The following is a 21,757-nucleotide window of genomic DNA, read 5'->3' on the forward strand; positions in this document are numbered from 1 at the left end:
AGGGTTTCTGAGAGAGGACTATAAGCAGAGGCTGCATTCTCCTGGTTTATGTCTGAACATTTACAGCACAAAGGTGTCTGTCGGTACCCGACAGTCAAACTCTAAAAGGCTCCACTCTGGGCCCACAGCTGTCCCACTGTATGAATGTACAGGAAGGACAGCACACCTCAGAGCAGCATATCCATTTCCAGGCTCACTCTCAGCCCTTTAAATCTTTGTGCAACTCTGAAGCTTAACTGCTGAAAATCTTACCTTTTGGAAGGTTTCCAAAAGTGTGTACTGATGGCTACTTACAAGAACAAGTAGTAACTTATATAAGCATAGACTCAAATAATGCCTAAAAGCAATAAAAAATAGTGACCTGTTACTGAGTGCAAGCAAAAAATTACTAAAAAAAAAAAAAATCAAAATCAGGCTGTGTCCACAGCTTCTCCAGCTGACAGCATTCATTGCAAGGGTTGTCACAAACATTTACCAAACTAGGCTATCTCTGGGGGAGGGGGTGTGTTTCCATGCAGCACTGTCTCTCCACCTCTGCATTCCCATTATATTGTTTCCAGCATCTTTCCTCCCTCAGATTTGGTAAGGTAAGACTGCACGGTGAGGCTCCTGGTGTCACTGCAGAAGGCAAGTTTGAATACTCCTTATTTTGTAAATGCTCACACTAAGACCAGCACAAAGAAAAAAAAAAAAAGGAGTTTTTCTGCTGGGGAAGAAACTATTTTAGCACTGAGGACTGAAATTTTCCACAAGAAATTCTGTGAAGATTGTAAAAGCATTTAAGAAGGTAGGACACAGTAAAAATTATCTGTGTGGGGGCCACAAATTAAACTAGTGTTTCAGTTTTCAGTAAGGATCATGATGCGGACCATGCAATCAAAATAGTGTAAGTAAAAGACAGTTAACACAGCTGAGGTGGACAAAAAACCCTAAGAATTAATTTTCATGTGGTGGGTCCGTCTCATTTCCATCCTAAAGCAGGAGAGAGCAGCACAGAAAATGGAGGTGTCTGCCAACATGTACTTTCATCTGTTTAATGAGGCTTGTACCAGGCAGGGTGAGGAGAGCAAGCCTGTACCTGTCTGTAAGGGAGAAATTAAAAGCACAGGCCCCACTGGTCTGACACCATCCATATTCAGGGCATTACCATCAATTTTCAAAGAAATGCTAAAAATGTAATGAAGTGAGATCTTCCTAGCAGAAGCTCTTTATTTAGATTTTTCATAGTGAAGCACACAGGAAATAATCTGCAGAGGACAACAGAGTTGTCAGAGCTGTAAAACCCCTGTTGCCAAAGTGGAGGCAGCAATGATCCCTCTGAAAAGTGCAATGTTAAGTCAGAAGGAAATCACTGAAAAAATTTCTGAAGGACCTGGGGGGGAGATGCTATTTAAAGCTCTCTCTGCTGACGATAACACAAAAAAACAGAACTAGTCTATGAAATTTGCCAAAGACAAATTTAAGATGTGTCACCAGGCAAGAGGAGGACAGATTCTTGAACAGTAAGACATGGATGACGTGAAGGACTGGGGAGGCAGCAGTGGGATGTATTCTGCTGCTATGCACATATGACATGGTCCCCAGAACTAACACAAGGACTGCTGGAAAGGCCTCCCAGCACAGCAGATGGAAGCGAGGGAGGTGGAGGAGAGCCCTCCCCTTCCTTTCCCTTCCAGGATAGTAAATGAACAGCAGTACTTCTCACTGTTACACCTTTCAATGGGCAAAGCCAGCACCTGGCCAGCACCTTGCACAGGTTTAGCTCACAAGGAAACAGGGTTAGCAAATACCAGAAGAAAAATAAAAGTGTTTCAAGTGTTAATGCCAAAACATATTAATCATTTTTACAGTCAAAATAGCTTCTATGAAGCCATGGAGAAAAGGACTCCCTGGAGTTATTACTGGGCTCAATCAAGATGAGACCCTATAAAAAGTATGTGAGCATTTGTGTTACAGTGACTAAAAAGAGATTTGCAAATGCTTTTCCTTTTTACAATGCACCCTCCAGCTTGAATGTCACAAACTGCTTCAGTCAATTACTGAGAAGGGACTCAATTCTGTAAACTCTTTAGTTGCTAACACCTTTCTTTTTGTGCCTGTGACTTCTATGGCTCAACTCAAATGCTTAAAGCTTCTCTCTGAGGTCAAACTTACAGACAGGAGCAAAAATCATGGCTGATGTTTTCAAAACAGGGGCCTACAGCAAGTTTTTTAAGCCCACCTTTACACCACAAAGAGAAATTCTCTGAAGAGCCTCATGCCTGTGCCACAGGGTTTCTGATCTCCAGTGCTCAGGTCACAAGCAGATGAAAACAAAATGCATCGGCTTGCTGGCCTATCTCTGCCAGCCCACCATACACAAATCCCTCCTGGGGGCACCACAGGCTGGCAGCACTGGGATGGCCAGGGAAAAGGATACCTGGTGCCCGATTCAAAGAAAAGATGCTCAAGTGAGCAGGAAACCTGCCACCTCCATTCTTCCTCCACAAAGCAATAGCAGAATAACTGTGATGATCTGAAAATGCACCTTGGGCTATTACTCCTTCATCTTGCATTTGAGATTTTCTGCTTTGAGTTGAAACACGTGCGATTGAGTCCACTTAATCTTCCATAGCAAACTTGCACTTACATTTTCTGTGGTGGGTGAACCCAAGCCTTTTTAAGGTGCTTAAATCCCACCCTCTGGGATTTAAGAGGCACCCTCAGTGCCCCTGAGGAATGTCACTGAGGTTCAGGTCCTAGAGGACAACAGTGACAGTCTGCAGTTGAAGATGCTCATGGAAGGAGGAGGAACTCTCCACTTCACAGGAATTTTACAAACTGCCCTCTTCTGTGCACTGCCAACACTGCAGTTACCGAGTAACTGTTAGGTCGTTTTACGGTTCTGGGACACCACTAGAAAATGCCAACCCATCTGCTGTAAGGTGAAAATTAGGAACACGAGATGCACTTTAAGGGAGGGTCAGGCTGGGGGAAGTGAGGGCTGGCAGAGGAGCCTTTCTGCAGGCCCTGCCTCACTCCAGCAGCCCCATTCCTTGTCTGGGGGTGCCTGTGGGCCTTGAGTTTGTTCATCTCAGTTAAAGGAAATTGTTCTAAGCCTGCTGATACAGCCTCTCTCTCTGCCCCCTGTGGCAGCTCCTGAAGCTCACTGTCTGCTGAATAGGGAAGTGATTGTTTTAAAGCCACCCCTTCTAAATTTCACTGGGTTTCCCCCAGCTCTAACACGGTGGGTGCTGGCAAACAGCTACTCTGTCTTCAGCTTACCCACTGAATTCCGTGTTACGTAAACCTCAACAATTCCTCCAGCAGCCTTCTCCGCTCCACACTAAAAAGACTCCCCCAAAGGGCAGTTGCTCCCTCCTAGATCATCACTGCTGCCCTTCTCTGCACTGTGCCCAACACCATTAACAGCCTCCCTGAGGACACCAAGGCTGCAGAGGTCCCTGCCAGACCAGAAATACGCACGCACAGAACAGGCAGCTCTCCTACAAGGGAGGATGAATCACTGGATCGTGTCCTGCCTCATGACCCCAAGCTGCTGCAGCCAGCACTGCCCCTCAGCCCCCCAGCACCCCACGTGTCCGATGCCCATGGTGGGTCAGCGCCAACCCTGCCCACGAGCTGCCTGCAGAGTCACGGGCTAGGGGAATCCTGTCCAGCAGGAAAGCACTCACCAGCTGCAGCTGACAGCCCCAGATGTTCCCCCAACCACGTCAGAGGATGCTTCAGACACACCCTGTCCCTCGCTGCAGCACAGTGCTGTCTCACACACCGAGGGGACAAAAGACACTTGAGGCATCACCTCGTTCCCTCACGTGTCAGAGGAGCCACCTGCCCTGCCTGCTCCCATGAGACCGACTGCACGCAGCCGTGTCCACTGCCCAGCTATTCCCTTCCCACCTCCGTTATTTCTTACCAGTAGCACCTGTTGGACCACCACATACGATCCAAAGTTGCCGACAGAGGATTTTTCCATCACGCTACAAGCTACGCAGAGAGTCCTCACATTTGCACGAACATCAGACAACAGATTCACACAGACACTTGTTAACATCCACACTTTGTTGAGTACTTCCCAAAATGAATTTTAAATGAAATATTGAAATGAATACTGCAAATTGCGGCTTTTCTCAGAAAGCCAAGTTTACACCAAAATTCTTCTTCAATAAGAGCTCTCCATTTAAACGGATATATTTCTTCAGTACCCATAAATGAACACACTCTCCTTTTGGATAGCATTATGCTTTAAATTAGTGTTGCATAAATACCGTTACCTTTTTTGGTGAAAAACTCCTTGGAATATTTCCCCAACATAGCGTATTTTCGAGGGATTTTTCCCAGCAGTTCAATGATCAATGCTATGTGGTCTGCATTGGAGAACATTGCCAGCAAAACAGAAACATACAACAGTTTAATCAGTACATTGCATGCACACACTAACACTGGCCCGGTACAGACAGAAATAGATTGATCCTGGTAAAAACCACACGTGCACACTGCTTGCTCAGTGGCTACTTTGGAAAGATGCTTTCAGCAAAACTTCCTTCTCAAAACAGACAAGTTTTGCCACGTAATTTAAAATGTACCAATAGATATTTTTCAGAACATGTGGCCATAAAAAAATAATAAAAAAAAAATTTGTCAGAGGTTCCTGCGCATTTTGCTTTTCAAAAAGAAAATTTTGTTGTGTGATTTCAGGAAATGCTCCTCACTGGGACGTGCTACAACCAGCAACAGCAATTCCACTTCTGTCTGCATCACGGCACCTTTCAAAAAGAAGAGGTACTACCTCTGCGATTGAAGAATTCCCGAGAATATTTTCCAGATAGAGCAAAGTGCCTTGGGATATTGCCTAGCAGCTCTATGATGTGTGCTATGTGGTCTATGAGGGAGAGAAAAAAAGGATACGGGAGTGGAAGGGGCAGGGAAAGGATGGGATAAAAAAGAAGAGGAAAGAAACTGGAATTAGTAAAAAATCAGAAATAGTTTCAAATCAACAATGTTTGCAGCAAATCCATGCAGAGGTTTCCAGGATCAGCAGAGCTCTGGCATCATTAGTAGCATTTAGGAACAATGAATGATGCCCACATTACCACTGCAAAGAGCATTTACAAGCAAACAAGCATGAAAATGGACAGGTATACAGATGGAAGCAGAAGTTAACTCTGATTTAAAAAAAAAAAAAAATTAGTAATTGCCTAATTCAAATAAGAATACACAATGTAAACATTATTCCAGTGTCACTCTTATAAAGAGGAAATACTATCAAGTTCAAATTTGTCGTTTCTTTTCTAAACTAAAATGTTGTTATTTTCAATCAGGTTTCCACACATATGCAGTCTTACAAGAAGGGCAGTTTAATTCCTTCAGGCAGTTGTTAAGTAGATGAATATCTGCAGAAGTGACTTTTTGCCCACCCACTGCTAGTGGTGGAACTTAAAACTAAAAAGAAAAAAAATCATATTTATATTCCAAAAACAATGTGTATGAACAGTTCTACTCAAACACAAAACTTAACCCCACTGTAAAAGCTCACTGGAAATTTAAGAAGAGGAGTATGAAAATATGCAGAAACTCTTATTGTGTCTCAGAAGATTCATACCTTCATCCCTGGAATAGTCTTCACCAGAGTGTGGTTCAAACAAATAATCTCCAGTCGCTAGTTCAAACGCCTATAACATAACAGACACGTTTGTGGTATTTCAGAAAGAATGGGTTCGATCATAAGATGTCAGCAAAACATCACAGCTGTCTCAGGACCGAGAGGGAATCAACATTCAATTAACATTCAATCCAGGCCTACAACTGGATCTAAGACTGAGCAGAGGGACCATCTTACCTGGGGACCATCATTCCTGCAGTGCCAGGGCAGCAGGAACCTGGGCTCCGGAGAGCCCCACGCTCAGCCTGGGGCTGGAGGCCTGGCTTTACATCCTGATGTGTTGTCTGGTGATCATGTCAAGATTGTGGGAGTTTAATGAGGCTCAGAGCTATTTCTAAATATATAATAAGAACTACACATGTATCTGAAGGCTATTTACCTGCCAGATTGCACACTGGAGACTGAACTAAAAAAGGCTGAATCACAAATAAAATCCATTTATAGCTATAATTAACCACCTGAAATTAGCAAACAGGGTAAGCTTCTTCAAAGACTCAAAATCTAGAACAAATTTTTTAAAAATATTTTTGTTGAATCAGAAGTCATCAAAGTAAATACTGCAACGATGGGGTAAACAGTGAGACTGACACTGATGGGGAATCCAGAGCAGACACCATGACATTTGATCCCTCCAGGCCATGGCAATGCTTCAATGGGATGAAAACCACGTGCCATGGTAAGGCAAACCTGAGTTTCTCTTTATGGGTGCAGTGAATATGAAAAGCCACAAAGCACTGAAGTACCTATGAGAGCCCCTGCTTGTGTACAAACATGGATTCCTCTAGTTTAATTTGTTAAATTATTCTCTTTCAGCTCTGGCTCAGCAATTGCCCAAGAAGCTACAGGAATCTAATTTTTTCCAGGTGGTTTAAACACCAAAATATTTTCTATGTCCAAGACCTGGGAAAACATCTGATCCAGAAAACCATTCCAAAAATCAGGCAGAACTTCCTGGCACAGTTCTAGGATGGGACTTCATTCTGTTAGAACATTTACTACAAAATATCTGTCTCCTGAAAATAGACAGTTTTCGGTTCCAATTTATAATCTGGAGTTGTTAAATCACCTGTAAATTCAGCCTATTTATGGGTACTTGGCTTTTTCAAGCTGTGAACTACAGTGTCATCCAAGTGGGCTACAGCCAACATAATTCACTGCAATCACACATACCAGCCAAGAAAACAAGAACACCCCTTGTTGACATTTCTGTCGATCCTATGAATGAGCCTTTAATTTCTGAACTCACTATCACTTAATAAACAGTCATTCACTTTTTCTTTTATTCTGCTCTTAACATTGACAGTTTTCATTTTAAAGCTGTAAAAAGTCTGAAGGACTTGATAAAACATCAGATTTCTAAACTGAAATAAATTTTAACAGTAGCCAGAAGACATCACTGGGAGAGACTCTAAACACAACACGGAGAACATTGTCATTCTCTTGAACATAAGACTGAGAAGATCCAAGTGTCCCCTCCATATCTCATGGTACCAGCTTTCCTAGAACACACACTGATGGGGCTGATTTCTGAGCACATTAAGAATCTCACTGCTGTAACAGATTCCCAGAGAACAACAAAAATGTAGCTGAATTTAGCCACAGAGGTAGACTCCACAAGAATACAGTTTCTGTCCCAAAAAATGAAGTATTAATAGCTTGATATGTCTGCGTGGGACTAGAAAGATTAAATTGAAAAACTGTAAAAACTGTTCACAGAGGAGTACAAGAAGTAACATATCGCTGTGATACTCTGAATTTTAGATTGGTTTGTGTATCACAAGAGCTGCAAACTCTCATAGACTTGGGATATTGGTACCACCCTCTTGCTGGAGAGAAACTAAAGCTTTTCAAAATTATGCTGCTTCTTTTTTTCATTTTGTGTATAGCTCTGACTATCCCAGGAAGGGCTGGAGCCACAGCACCTCACATTTATTTCCTGACTCTCCCTAAAGGACTCTGCACTGAGAATGAAAAACTTCCAACTCAGATGCACACAGGGACAACTCTGGAGACAGGTGCTGGGATAAATATTTGTAATAATTCTTAGCATCCATGAAGGACAATGTCCCACAGTTTCAACTGTGGCAACCTGGTAACATGTTCTGAGATATTTGTAGGACGGACTGGTTACACAATACACAGAAATTAACTGAGCCTCATTTAAGAAAGAATAAAACCCAGACCTAGGTTTTTATCATAAAGAATCAGCATTAAAAATACACTAATAAACACATAAATAGCTGCAAGAAGGACAATGACACCTCTGGATTGTATCAGTCAGGGTTCTTCTGCTCTTTAAACCCATGTCCAAAGGCACGGTGCAATGGAAAGCCCACCCCACTAGCGAGTCAGTGCCGCTGGAAGAGCAGCTCCCTCAGGAGCAGACAAGAGCTGCAAGATGGGAAATTCCAAACAAGGAAAAAAAATTCTTTGGCAACACTGGGACAATACTTTGGCTGAGCACTGGGACAGGCTGCTCAGAAAGGCTGTGGAAATGCCATCCTGACAGGTATGTACCCCTAAACTGGATGAGGCTCTGAATTTCATGTGAAATTTCATTTCTGAAAATCGCCTAATTTTCACGTCAACCCTGGTTCAAGAAAAAGGCACACTACTAGAAATCTCTTTTAAACCTAAATTTGGCTATATTTTTCATGATGCTACAAATACAGATTAACCATATTTTACTTACTTTCCCTTTGAAAGTATTAATTTATAAAAACTAGTTTCTTGACAGAAACTCCAACTTCGAAATACCATGTTTTTTACTTAATGTTGACATTTACCTCAACAGAAGCCAGCATTTCATTTATGATATAGAGATAAAAAAAATGAGATGCAGCACACTCAACATATGGCACAGAAGCCCAAGGCAATCATCCACCCTTACTGACTGTACTGGCAATTCCTACTTACCACTTTCCTAAGGTTATCACAGAAACCCACTTAAACTGCTCTTCTCCATCTGCAGATGTAGAACCTTTCATATATATGGTCACAGTGCTGTTTTATAGGCTCTGGAGAGGCTCTGTTTCTTTCCTGCCACACGATTGTGTATGAACCTACCACACCACTGAACTGTTGGCATCGCTGTTGTATATTATGGATCCATGTCTAATCACAGAACTGGAAACAGCCACATTTTCACTGTGTGACAGCTGTGTACTCAATCTGGTGATTGAAAAATGGATGTATGCCTAAGGAAAGCTGCCTGGGAGAGGACTAGAAGAACAATTCTCTTGGACTGCATCAGCTTCCCTGAACTGAAGCTCCAACTGAAAAAGAACAACAAGCTATAGGCCAGAATTATTATTTTGACAGATGAGATCTGGCTCTTGGCCAGAGTTTCTCTGCCCCAGCTGAAATAAAGAGACGTGAATGAGATGACTGTAACTGCTTTGGTTTTAAGAACACTGCTCCACAGGTAAGTGGGAGCATGGAAAGAAGAGCAAAAAGCTTTTTGAGACACGAGCACAGCTCCTGACAGTTTGTTCTCCCATGGACATCTCCCTCTGAAGAGCCAGGCAATGGAAAGAATATGAAAGGCATTTTGCATGGTTAGTGCTTGGTAAGAAAGGCCAGATACACAAAACAGAGACTTGCATGGGATGCTTGGGAAAGGAAAAAGGGTTCCTTTATTTGCCATACTCCTATCTCAGAATCACGCACGTCCCAAGTGGTTGCTTTGGAAAGTCAGCTTCTCTGGAAAATCATTTTCTGTTAAATGTTTCAGGTTGTCCACCCACCACCTTCAAAAAGGGTGTACAGTGATTAATAACAGCATTCTGTACTGTATCTGCCTACTGAAAAATATGTGCATAACGACTTCAGGTTTTTCTTCTCTCAAACCCACATTTTTGATTTTCCATTTTTCCTCAAACTACTGCCTCTGTGCAGGCTGAGGCTTGTCATCACACCTTTGGTATGTGCCACTCACACATACTAGCATGATGATACTCATGATCCCATGGAGACATGATCATTTTTCCCTGCTTACAACACTGCGAGAGTAGTTAAGGACAGTTACCTCTCCACCCCACGCTAGAGGACATCATACAAAGAAGTAAATCGGGGGCACAAGCCCCCAGTTACCTACAAGCACCTACATGTAGGTTTAATTTTAGCATCCTGAGTTACTATATCCTGTTAACTCTTTATTCTGTTCCTCCGAGTTCTCTCACACAAACAGAAATGCTCATACTAAAAACCCACCACTGTGAGCTTCCTTCCTTGCCTGCTTGCTTGTAGTAGCACCTCCCTCATTTTGAAAGCTCTTTGCCCATCCCCTTCCCTTCACACTCACTAGTGTTTTCTTTCATCATGTACATTCCCTTTGGGTAGATAAAACACTAAGTACAATTTTCACCTTCTCTGACTTCCTGCTGATCTGAAGCTATGATCTATTTGATAGTTCTTATTGTAAAAACAAGATATTGCAGGAATCACAACTCTCCACAAAAGCCACCTCAGAAAAGTGTTAAAAACATATCTTGTTCATGTCCCAGCTTGTGATAAAGTCATCTCCTCCCTGCAGCTCAAACAAGAGTGCTCATGATGAACAACAGAAGTCATGATGAGACTCATCACTTCAGGTGTTTTCCTGTCTCCAATCCAGAGCATAAACAAGGGAAAGTGGGGGAATCGTGGTGCTCGCAGTCATTTCCAGGAGCAATATGAAGTCTGCCAGTACTAACTCCCTCATCTTGCCAGGATTTCCTGGCAGCAGCAGTGGAGTACTGTGTTCCATGTTTTCTGGGATTTAGGAAATGCTAAATCATGCGGTGTCTGTTCAGTTTCTGCTCTACAGAAAGCAACCCTCTCAATACTGAAAATGTGGAAATTCAGCCTGATAACATGAAATCATCAAGAGTGGTTTCAATCCTGTCAAAGGTACTGCTGGCTCCAAATCTATTCCTTCTTGGGGGTGAAACAGAGATGCACCTCCCCATTGGCAGAATTAAATTAGGGCTTAGTACAGCAAGGGAACATTTCCTGGAATTTAATAAATATGGAGAGAAAATCCCAGTGTCTAGTTTTCCATGAGAGCAGCTGAGTATTCCACTTAAATAGGCCACATTGTTAAAAGAAAAATACAAGAGCACTGTACAATTTCCCTAGCAAAATTTAAAAACCTCCAGAAAATGACAGCAACAACCACTCAGCCTGAGGTCACCCAAGTCTAGGGAAAAAATATAAGTTACTTTTTTGCATGCTTTGCCGAGCACAGAATAAGTGAACAACTCTGTCATGGTCTGCAAAAGCCCGCTGACATCCAACCTCTTTCATTAGCTCCCCAGCACTTTGTGCATGCACTGATTATAAGCTTCCAAAGATATGCATCATCCTCTTTTCTTTTTTTTCTCCTTCCTTTTTTTTAATTTAGTTTTTCTTAAAGACTCTGAGACTCAGATCACCTGAGCAGAGGACTGGTACTGGCCTGGGGATACTCATGTTCATCCTTTAAATCTGATTCGAAGAAGTTTGGGGTACAAGAACTGGGCCACGTCAAACCATCTAAAATTAGAAGACTCAGCTCAGAGGCTGCTGGCTTACAGTGCTGCTTATTCACTGACATAACATCAAAGAAACAGCACTGCAAGGTTATTAGCACTGAGTTATTTTGCCCTTTTGTGCTATTTGGGTGGAGTTATTACACGTCCCCGATTAAGTCTGCTTCCAGCACAAGTACTCCTGACCAGAAACTCTGGCTACTCTCATACTAAGGACAACACCAATAAAACAGACTATTCTTTCCTGGAAGCTGCATTGAAACCATGGAGTTCATGCCTAGACAAAACTGATCCATATCAGCAGAGGCCAGGTAAGGAACCCTCTCCACATAGACATGACATAACAGGTCCCAAAAGCAAGACTCCTAAGGGGGTATTCTGGAAGTTGCTGTGCACAAAGGAACACAGATGTTTTGCATGCCTAAAGCCCATTTAAAAACATCATTTCCATCCTCATTACTAAAGATTATGTAAAACTGATGGGCAAATGGTCTGATAATAAAAACCAGTCTGCTGCTGTTGTGATAAACCACAACCTCTGCGCTCCACTTACCACACTTTAGGCCATAAATACAAGCCAACACAAGAACCGGCAGCTTTGCTTCTCTTCGTCAATGCTATTCTCAGTGAGCAAGACTATTTCATTAGCAAGCCCAAGGCAGTGAAAACCTGAGGTTCAAATGGAGATCCATAAAGCACAAGACCAAGTTAAGATCCCAGGTGAATCCTGGTACCATGCATTCCAAGTCCTTGACCATAAAATGCAGGACACATAAAAAGACTGATGCATTCTACACACACATAAATCTCTGACACAGAAACCCTATGGGCACTAAATTTATTTTGTTGCTGGACCACTCATTTTGCATAGTACTGCTTCCAAAAATGCCCTTAATGACTCCAGACTTGTACAAGCAAAGAAACATGAGAAATTCCTCTCTTTGTTCTTCGAGTCTTGGACAACATGGCTAATGGGGTACTTGAGCTGTATTTTGGCTGAAGAGAAACACCTCCTGGTCCAGCAGACAATCCTTTTGAAAACACACATAACAGTAAAAATTATGGAACGAAGTGAATTAAGTATGAAAAAGGGCAAGGTTAACCAGAAGGGCATTTTCTAAACCACAAGTAGGTACAACAAGGAAACCAAATCTGAGAAAGCAAGTTTACAGTGGCATTATAACACTCTGGTACTTCACAGTTCTTGACTGCTCTAGGGATTGGGGAGATTAAAATCATAATTTCCAAAGACAGCCTAAATAAGTTATTTGGGAGTCTGCAGTTCCACATTAGGAATGTTTCCCTGGCTGTCAGTCTCTGTTACAAGTCCTCTGCAGAAAGAGCTATTAAGGTCTTCAAGGCAATCCCTACCTCAGAGCTGGTTTTCATCTGATACAGGATCAGTGCTCACAGTGCTCTGACCCATTTTCTCAGCCACGCAGGAATGAAAGCAGGTTCTGGGAGGTTTCAAATGATGAATTTTTTGGGTGAGCTTGAGAGCCTGCTCTCTGTTTTTCACACAGCTATACAATGATGACAACTGAATTCAACAACTCTGTGTCAGTGCTGTAAGTGTATAAAATTTCTACTGCATTTTTTAAGGGGAAAAAACCCAAAGTCTATGTCAGAAGACAGAATTAAAGCGCTTCTGTCTCAAATGCTCTGCTATCTTTAAAACCTGCATAACAAAAACCCAGAAATATCATTTTCTGGTTAAAATATTTCATATGTAATTGTGAATCTGAGTTAAGATACCTCCAGGGGCAATGATGCTTTAGTTTTTTGTTCCCTGAGTTTGAAGAAAGCAGTAATGCTTATATAACATGTAAGAGAAAGTGTAAGAGGCTGAGCAATCCCAGGTATTTTAAGAATATTTTATTCCCCAGGTATGACATTGCTATTAAATACCCCACTACCTTTAGACACAATCCTAGACACATCTCAGCCTTCTTTATGTGTCTTTAGCCACAAGACTGTACATAAAATTAGCAAGGGCAGGTACAACCCTAAAGAAACATGAATATAGGATATAATACCATAAAAGGTTATCAAGTTCAACTGGGCTTTACAAAATATCAGGTAACAGGATTCTATAATGATTTTGTAGTTAGTTAAGATGAAGAATCATTAAGGAACACAACTGTGGAACATTTGGAGAAAACTTCTACATTTTGTCCCCAAATAGAAGAGTAAAGTTGGAAATGGATCTTTTTTTCCCTTGTACTAGAGCAAAAGCTTGTATTCAACTCCAGAGAAAACATACTTTAATTTCACTTATGGGTTAGTTACTTCCAACACATGGCCTCCTGAGCTTATAATATGTAGGATTTTATGTTCCTTTCAATCCTCCTCCTCCTCTCCCTCTGAGCTGTGCAATTCTTCTCAACGCCCACGCCTGCAAACTGTGTCTAGTATTTGAGTCTTCTCCTCCTCCTCACACACTTACTCTTTTCAGACACGTATTTGTAAAATATAAAGATTTGATTAAGTTTTCACTTTTAAAATAGACAAAGGTATTTTTAATGTATTTTTTGGAAATACACACTGGTTTTAACGAGAAGATGCACGTGGCTTGTTTGTCCTCAAAGAGATACTACAAACAAGAGTGTTTCAAAAAGTTGCATGATTAAGTTTCCACTTTTCTGGTTCTCCAAAGATTTTTTAAAATCTGCCATTTCCCATATTAAAACTAATTCTACAGAATGTTACCACATATTTTACACTAATAAACTAAATTCCTTCTCTTCAGAGTTTAGAATCTAAAGCTGTGACTTGCAAACCTGATCCAATCCATGTTTTCACTGCGCTTGGCAAGAATTTAAAGTATTTCACTGTTTTGCTACTTGACACGAGAGAAAAGAATGTAAACACAGCAAACAGTAGCACAGATTCTAAGACTGGAAGGAAATATGCAGTTGTACTATTTTAGTTATATTTTGAAATTTAAAATATACATCTATTTCCCTCTAAACTTGCATGTTTTTGACTACCAGTTTAAAGTGCACCACATGAAAATTAGAAATGTTCTCCAAATTACTTCCTTTTGATTAAGAAGGCTTGAGAAATTGAGATAAAGGGAAGAAATCATCAGTAGCTAACTGATACACCATGACTCATGATAATGTATTTATGTCAAAATGTCAAAAGCATCCCCACCAGTTTTCCTCACTAAATAAACAAACCAGTTCTTAGGAGGTTTACTCTTGTAAAATACACATTGCATTGTTCTTACCATACATGCTGTACTCCAGATATCAGCAGGTGTACTGTAACCTGCTCCTATTAAAACCTCTATGGATCTATATTGTCTTGTCTGGATGTCTTCTGTGAAGTGTTTGTGCTAAAACAGAAAGAACCACATTAATGGGAAAAAAGGACAACAAAAAGGGCTGTTCTGAACAGTGAGCAGCTGAAAGGATGGAGTTACACTTACCACCCAGCAGGCATTTCCCAGGTCAGCAATTTTAACTCTAATTTTATCTGCATTTCTTGGGTCCAGTGGATTCACCAGTAAGTCAGCAGCACGAGTTTTTGCTAGCACAAGCAAAATGCAGAATAGTTAATATTTTGAGTGTACAATTCGTTATCTCTAAGTAGTTTTGCCTTGACACTTCATCCAGTGTTGTCATACACTGAGACATAAAATAATCTGCTGAATGTTCCCAGAAATTAAAGCAACATTAATAGGATTTCTTACCTTGATTTCTAAATATCCTTATACACTTGAAGTGTACATTTTTTGCATTCTTTAACTACTAAACAACTATTATTAGAATATCCATAGTAGCTTCTAAGCAAAATCAGTGCATATTCAGACAGAATTCAGACAGAAAATGTTAAAACTCAGATCCAAGAACTCCACGTGGAAGATACGCTCTCAGAACAGTTTGGTTGAGAACATAAACCCTGCACTTCCATGCCTGGCTAAAGTAAATATAATTAGTCTGGATTTTTACTTTTTTTTTTTTTTTTTAAATCTGCCCCAAGGGTGGAAAAGACCCACCAAAACCTGGCTGATTGGAGAGCCTGGGGACTGTCACCCTTTTCACAATTAATTCAGCAGTGAATCAAAGTTCTCTGAAGGTCCTATCTGCATCGAGTATGATCCAGACTGAAAAGGCAGAACTTCAGTGGAATTAATCTTGGCTCCTGGGACACTGACATCCTCTACCTAGACCAATGGAGGAGCTGCTTCTCTCTGTTTTGACATGTCACCTGCTGGTTCCTAAACTGCACCGGAAAGAAAGCAAAGGACTTGAACGTGGAAGACAGAACCAGGTCCCACAAACCACAGAGCAGCAGAGCTGGTCTCAGTTTCCTTGTCCCTGAGCTACAAAGGCTAAATTGGAAATCAGTGGTAAGATAAGAAAGAGGTACTGGATCCAAAAGCACTTGTGGTTCTAACAATCTGTTAAATTGGTGTAAGAATTCGACAGGGAAAATATACAAGACAATAAGAAAAAACACTGGATGTCCTAATAAGGAGTCAGGAGTGACTGAAATCAGGTGAGGATCTTCAACTGCTGGCACAGGAAGCCTGAATTGGTCATCAGAAGAGCACTGAATACTGGCCAACCAGAAAAGAAAGTGGCAGGGTCCCCCAGGGGAGAGAAAGAATGAAAATACAGGACTAAATAGCAGAAGACAGAAGGGGAGTGACCTCAACAAACAGTCCTCTAAAAAAGCTAGAATGTAGTCCAAGACTCAAGTTTATAAAAAGCACCAACACAGGGCATAGAAGTAAAATACTTTAAAGGAACTAGTAAGACTAGTGAGCTTAATATTCAAGTCTTCCCTTACAAGCACGCTGCATAGTGCAGCCTAATTTTTTTTAACACAATCACATGCATTAGTCAAGAAATAAAAGGACCTTTCTCAGTTCACTAGTCTTTGCAAAAAAAAGAAAAAAAAAAAAAAAAAGAAGACGGTGCTAGATAAATTCTTCCCACACATCTTGCTGAAGGTGAAGGACTGCAGTAAATAAAGTGGAATGAAGGGGGGGTAAAAAGCCTCATGAGTAGAATATCTGAATATGACATTAGAAACTGCTTTCTTCAACTGTCTTCTAACAGAGCAGGTAATAGGTAAGTGCCCATACTTCTGTGTTTTTCTTGGGAACTTATGATATTTATGTCCTGTATCTTCTGAGAGATGAATTCTTGGATCATGAATTTGACAAACACAGATCATTCACAACTGAAAGTGAAGTCAGAGGGAATACACCTTTTAGTAAGTACTTTCAAAAAAGCATCTAAAGAAGCTTAACCTAAGCACAAAATTAGTGAGCACTTCTGTGTCCTAGTTCCGTAAAACCTAAGAAATATCACCTTAATTCTCACAGTCTCAGCATGACAGTGTACTCAGTAAACATTCAAACACTGGAAGGAGGAGAAGAGTCATGAGGAAATTACAGATCTATCTTCAGGGCATTTGGTCCTGCAGTGAAAATTTTAAAAAGATAAAAACTGCTCATCTACTGAACATAACTTGGTCTGTGCACCAAATGAGTCAAGTACCCCAAAAAATGAGATCATGTCACTTACTAATGTGTAACAATGCCTAGAGATTAGTGTCCTTTTCTTGTACAGAAGTAGACTTAATTAAAGTTATAGTGAAAAAGTAGCACCATTTAAAAATACTGAATAGCCTGCAACTCTTGTATGCTTCTTCTTTCTAAATACTTTCATATGCTTTATTACTGTTTAACACCACATTATTACTGATGCCATTAATATTCATCACATTCAGCTTTTCCTGTTTCTGCAGAAGTGAGCTATTGCTGAATCATAGAATTAACTGGGTTGGAAGAGACCTCTGAGATCATCAAGTCCAACCCTTGATCCAACCCCACTGTGATTACCAGATCATGGCACTCAGTGCCACATCCAGCCTCATCTTCCACCACCTCTCTGGGCAGGCCATTCCAAAGTCTGATCACTCTCTGTGTAAAGAACTTATTTGTAATATCCAACCTAAACCTCCCCTGGCAGAGCTTAAGCTCATGCCCTCTTGTCCTGCTGCTGATTGCCTGGGAGAATTTACTGTCCTCCTTTCTTTCCATGAAAGGTGTGTGAACCGATGAGATAACATCAAGGAGGAATAAAGTAGGTTTGTTTCTCCAGCTATGGATATAAGGGACTTGAGCACAAGTCCTATGAGGAGAGGCTGATCGAGCTGGGGTTGTTTAGTCTGGAGAAGAGAAGGCCTTAGAGGTGACCTCATCACTCTCTTCAAGTACCTGAAGGGAGGTTGTAGCCAGATGGGGGTTGGTCTCTTCTCCCAGGCAACCAACAACAGGACAAGGGGACATGGGCTCAAGCTCTGCCAGGGGAAGTTTAGGTTGGATGTTAGGAAGAAATTCTTTACAGAGAGGGTGATCAGGCATTGGAATGGCCTGCCCAGAGAGGTGGTGGATTCACTATCCCTGGAGGTTTTTAAACAGAAATTGGACATGGCCCTTAGTGCCATGACACAGTAATTGGAGTTGGATCAGGGTTGGACTTGATGATCTTGGAGGTCTTTTCCAAACCAATCTATTCTATGATTCTATGATAAGCCGCTTCCCTGATGACAAAACTGGCTTTACTCCCTGGAGGCATGAGGATTTTACACATCACCCCAGGAAAACAGCAGTAGAGTCTTTCTGCTTAAATACAGCCAGCAGAACAAATGAAGAAACTACCAGGCATCCAGGAACCTCCTGTATATTGTTCCAGGGACTTCAGAGTGTAAGGAGAGGGACTAGAAGCCTCATTTTCCTGGATCTTAGCATCTTCCAGAAATACAGCTCAGTTCAGTTGTATTTTATTTCACATTTCTTACCTTATCTGTCTGACTCTGTAATAAATTGAGTGAATTACTCTCATAAAGTCTTAAACCAAGAAATACACTTGGCTGCATTTTTCAATACAGTTCTATTTAAATTTAGTAACTTCATCTGTGACAATGTTGATGGCAGGCTCGGTGATCTTCTCCCTAAGCTATCTCATTTTCTTCTATCCGCTTACAGATTTAGTCTCTCAGTATTTTCTTTATTAAAGTTGAAACCCATATATTCATCATTTAGCCACAGGCACTATAAATAAGACCTATGTGTAATACCCTGAAGCTATTTAATTCAGTGGCAAAAATCCAGCTCTTCACAATGACACAGAGATTTCACCTTCCAAGTCTTCAAATAAACAGGATTTACAGGCAAAAGTTTTGGATGGGAGCAGTTCTGATGGCCAGAATTTAAATGTCCAAACCAAGGCTGAATACAGAAGAGTCATAATGAGTTGATGGTTGGCAACATGCCCTGGTGAGTTTTAAAAGGTTAAGAGAGGAACTGTTTGACACAGAAAGAACCACTAATGAATGAAAACACAGCATATTACACAATTATTCAATATGCCTGAGAGAAGATCTGACAAGAAGTAAGAGATAGAAGCTGCAGCCACACAAATTCAAACTTGCTCAAGTCTTCTGAAACAATTCAGAGTACCAAGCAGTAGAATACACTTCAGCCACACTAGATTTCTAACATTTCATTTGTCCAAATCAAAAGTAGGTATGTCTTTGAAATAAATGTTTTAAGCCAAACATAAAGGTTACTGGGCTTAACAGATGGTGTATTACTGACTTGTTATAAAAGGAAGTCAGGTTACATGATTTCATGATCACCTTCTACCTTTAAACTATGGGAATAATGCTTACTTGCAACTATCAATTTCCTTTTCTCTTTCCTGTGCAGACTGACTTGTCAATGCAAATATTTCATCTACAACAATTTATCTATATTTAAAAACAAGTTCTAGAGCAGAGAAAAACCATAAATCACAGTTCTGCAAGAAAAATCATCCAGTTCACTTTAACAATGTTTTCTTAACCTAACCACTGCCTTTGTATTCCACTTATCTGTTTTATTTAATGTAACACACTCATGCTACTGGACAGAAGTCACTAAGAGGAACACTTACTTTTTGGCAAATCCCCAGTGCTTGAAGCTGAAACCGTTCTGCTCCTGTCATGAGATGGGCTGCTCTCCTCTCTTTCTGTTACAGTTGATCCTTCAGAAACAGCAGAACCACAAGCTACAGACTCTAGAGCCCCAGAGAACACTGAAGCTGAAAACTCAGAGAACTGTGACTCTGGTATTTTATGACGTCCATTTGGCAATTCACCATTAAACTGTTCATAGGAGCTGCTGTAAGAGTAATCGCTTTTTGCATTTGGCTCATCAAGATTATACTCCTCTGCATTTGGACATTCTTCCTCTTCCTCATCTTCATCTTCAATCTGTTGTTCCAATAGGAATGGGCCGTTCACAATATGGCCATTTGTTTTGGGGGATTCTATCCACTTAGGGTCTGTAGAGTCAGTGTTGACAAGATCCTGCTCAACATCGTCATCCTTTTCAGTGTTTTCCTTCTCTGTGTCTTCTTTTTCATCCTGATCTTCTGCTTCACCTGAAAAATTTCAGTGAGCAACACATTAGGTCATACATCAATAAACCAGATTGAAATCAGGCATTCACCATTTTTAACTCTTCAGTAACTACTTGACTTCTGACATATCATAAAAGGAAACACTGAATATCACTGAAAGACACAACAACCTTAAAATCTAAATTAAAGGCAAAAGAAAGGACTAATAAGGCTGTTAGAAAAATAGAGAATGGGAAGTGGTTCAGGAGGAAACAATTCAGAAAAGAATAATGTTATGAAGGGAAGAGGTATGAGACCTTGAAGGAAAGCTTTATAAATCTACAACTCAACCTGTGTCAATCAGGGAGTCATCATAGAAGCAGGAGAACTCTCAGTAAGAGAAGACCAAAACCAGACCAAATCGAACTACAGTCTCAGTAGTTAAACCTTCATCAGGACTGAAGAGCTGACAAAAACATGAGGGAAGCCAGAACTGAGCTGGACCATAACAATTATGGTTCAACTCTCCATGACTAAACAGGAATTTTAACAAGACATCTCAGAAATTTTAGTGAAGAAGCTGCAATCATTATTACCTCCCAGATCATTCAAACAAGCAATGCAAGAAGAAAAGGGGAAAGCAACAATGATTCCAACTACTACATTAATGTTATAGAACACAAATGTATCCTATTTTTCTTCTACTTCGCCAGGATATGCAGTTATTTCACTCAATGCACTACAACAACTGAGCATTCTGTCAAATTTTCTACGTGTTCTTTTGTGGTATTTGATAGCTATAGACTGCTATTGATGGTTTTCTTCACTTCTGTAGTAGGTTTGATTATGCTTTACCTTTTTAGGCTTTGTAGTTACAATTTTACCTACAGGAGAAAATGACACTTAATGATCCAGGACAGTTCGAAGATTTTGTTCTTGGCACCAGAGCAACACTGCACAATTACTCTCCTGTCTGAAACAGTAAAACTCCAGGTCAATAAAAGCAGGTAATACTAACCATCATCATTTCCAGGTTCCTCATCTACTACCTCTTCTATATCAGCTGTTTTTAGTTTCACCTCTGGGTGGTACTCATCTTCTTGTTCATTTGATGGTACAGCTGAGGTTACATTTTCTTCTATTTTTTTCCTTTCAGCTTCCCGCTCTAGTTCTTCTATTTCCTGCAGGCGTTTTTCTAGCAGCTCAGCTTGTCTCTTCTGTTTTTTCTTCAGCTTTTTCTTTTTGTTTTTGGATATTTTTCCAACCTTAAATATTAATAATTACAAAAACCCCCAACTTATCAATTATTCTCAAGGCATCTCAAACCAAACTCAATTGCAGTATGATTTTTTTTTTTTAAATACTAGATGGTAATTAATACAGTAATTATACCACTGATCCATTTTACTTCAAATCAGGAATGATTAGGGTCATATGAGGCAAAAAGCAACCAAAATTTTACATAGTTAATCATGGTTTTACATGATTGTTTATTAGCTACATGAGCAAAAATACATCTAAGATGCCACAGTAAAATTCCTATCATCCTATAACCTCAAATAGGCACAATAATCTTAAATGTCAATCTAGATTAACATATGATACTGTATGTGGAAGATAATCTGCCATCATATTAGTTACTTGCATATAAATTTAATACATAACTTCTCTCTCTGTACAATGCAGGTAATGACCAGCAAAAGAATGCTGAGAAAAAAGGCACACGAAAGCTAAAGAGACTGAAAACAGTGAAAAATTTTAAACAAATCCTGTGTTGTTCAGCTATTTCCCTGTGAAAGGAAAGTATTTTTATTATTCCCTTCTGGCCCCAAACATATGAGTCACAAACAACAGATGGCCATTATGAAGTTTCACATTTTATATAACATAAGGATTGAAAAACTCAGGTACAACAATAAGGAAATGAAAAATTAACACATCTGAGCTAGAATTGAAACACTTTCTTACATTTTAACTTAATTATGACTTCTATTTTTACTATTTGATAAATGAGATCTATCCATTTTTCATTCATTGTTTAGATATCACAGCAAGAAATCCTCATGTAATTATTTTCTCAAAGGTTTATCTGTAGATCCTGTTATCTTCAAAAGAAGCCACGGGATAGTCAAAACAAGACAATTAATTTGACAGTTCTGTTAATTTTCATCCATGTTGTA

General features: G+C 40.3%; 1 protein-coding gene across 6 annotated transcripts in view; it reads right to left on the reverse strand.

Moving 5' to 3' along the window:
• The window catches only part of SRPK2 (SRSF protein kinase 2), a 140,148-nt gene that overhangs the window by 3,776 nt on the left and 114,615 nt on the right, over positions 1 to 21,757 (reverse strand). For 4 of the 6 annotated variants that reach the window (XM_050325142.1, XM_050325146.1, XM_050325145.1 and 1 more), the window contains 6 exons: positions 20,596 to 20,842; positions 19,131 to 19,619; positions 14,606 to 14,706; positions 14,405 to 14,512; positions 5,603 to 5,672; positions 4,790 to 4,882 (listed from right to left, as the gene is read on the reverse strand). In XM_050325142.1, coding sequence (XP_050181099.1) covers positions 4,790 to 4,882; positions 5,603 to 5,672; positions 14,405 to 14,512; positions 14,606 to 14,706; positions 19,131 to 19,619; positions 20,596 to 20,842 — 1,108 coding nt within the window. Of the gene's footprint in view, positions 1 to 4,274; positions 4,368 to 4,789; positions 4,883 to 5,602; positions 5,673 to 14,404; positions 14,513 to 14,605; positions 14,707 to 19,130; positions 19,620 to 20,595; positions 20,843 to 21,757 lie in introns of all 6 variants that reach the window. The other 2 variants (XM_050325147.1, XM_050325143.1) reach the window with 2 other exon arrangements.

This window comes from Myiozetetes cayanensis, unplaced genomic scaffold (genome assembly GCF_022539395.1).
Source record: "Myiozetetes cayanensis isolate MyiCay16 unplaced genomic scaffold, myiCay2020 scf3, whole genome shotgun sequence".
NCBI classification, from domain to species: Eukaryota; Metazoa; Chordata; class Aves; order Passeriformes; family Tyrannidae; genus Myiozetetes; species Myiozetetes cayanensis.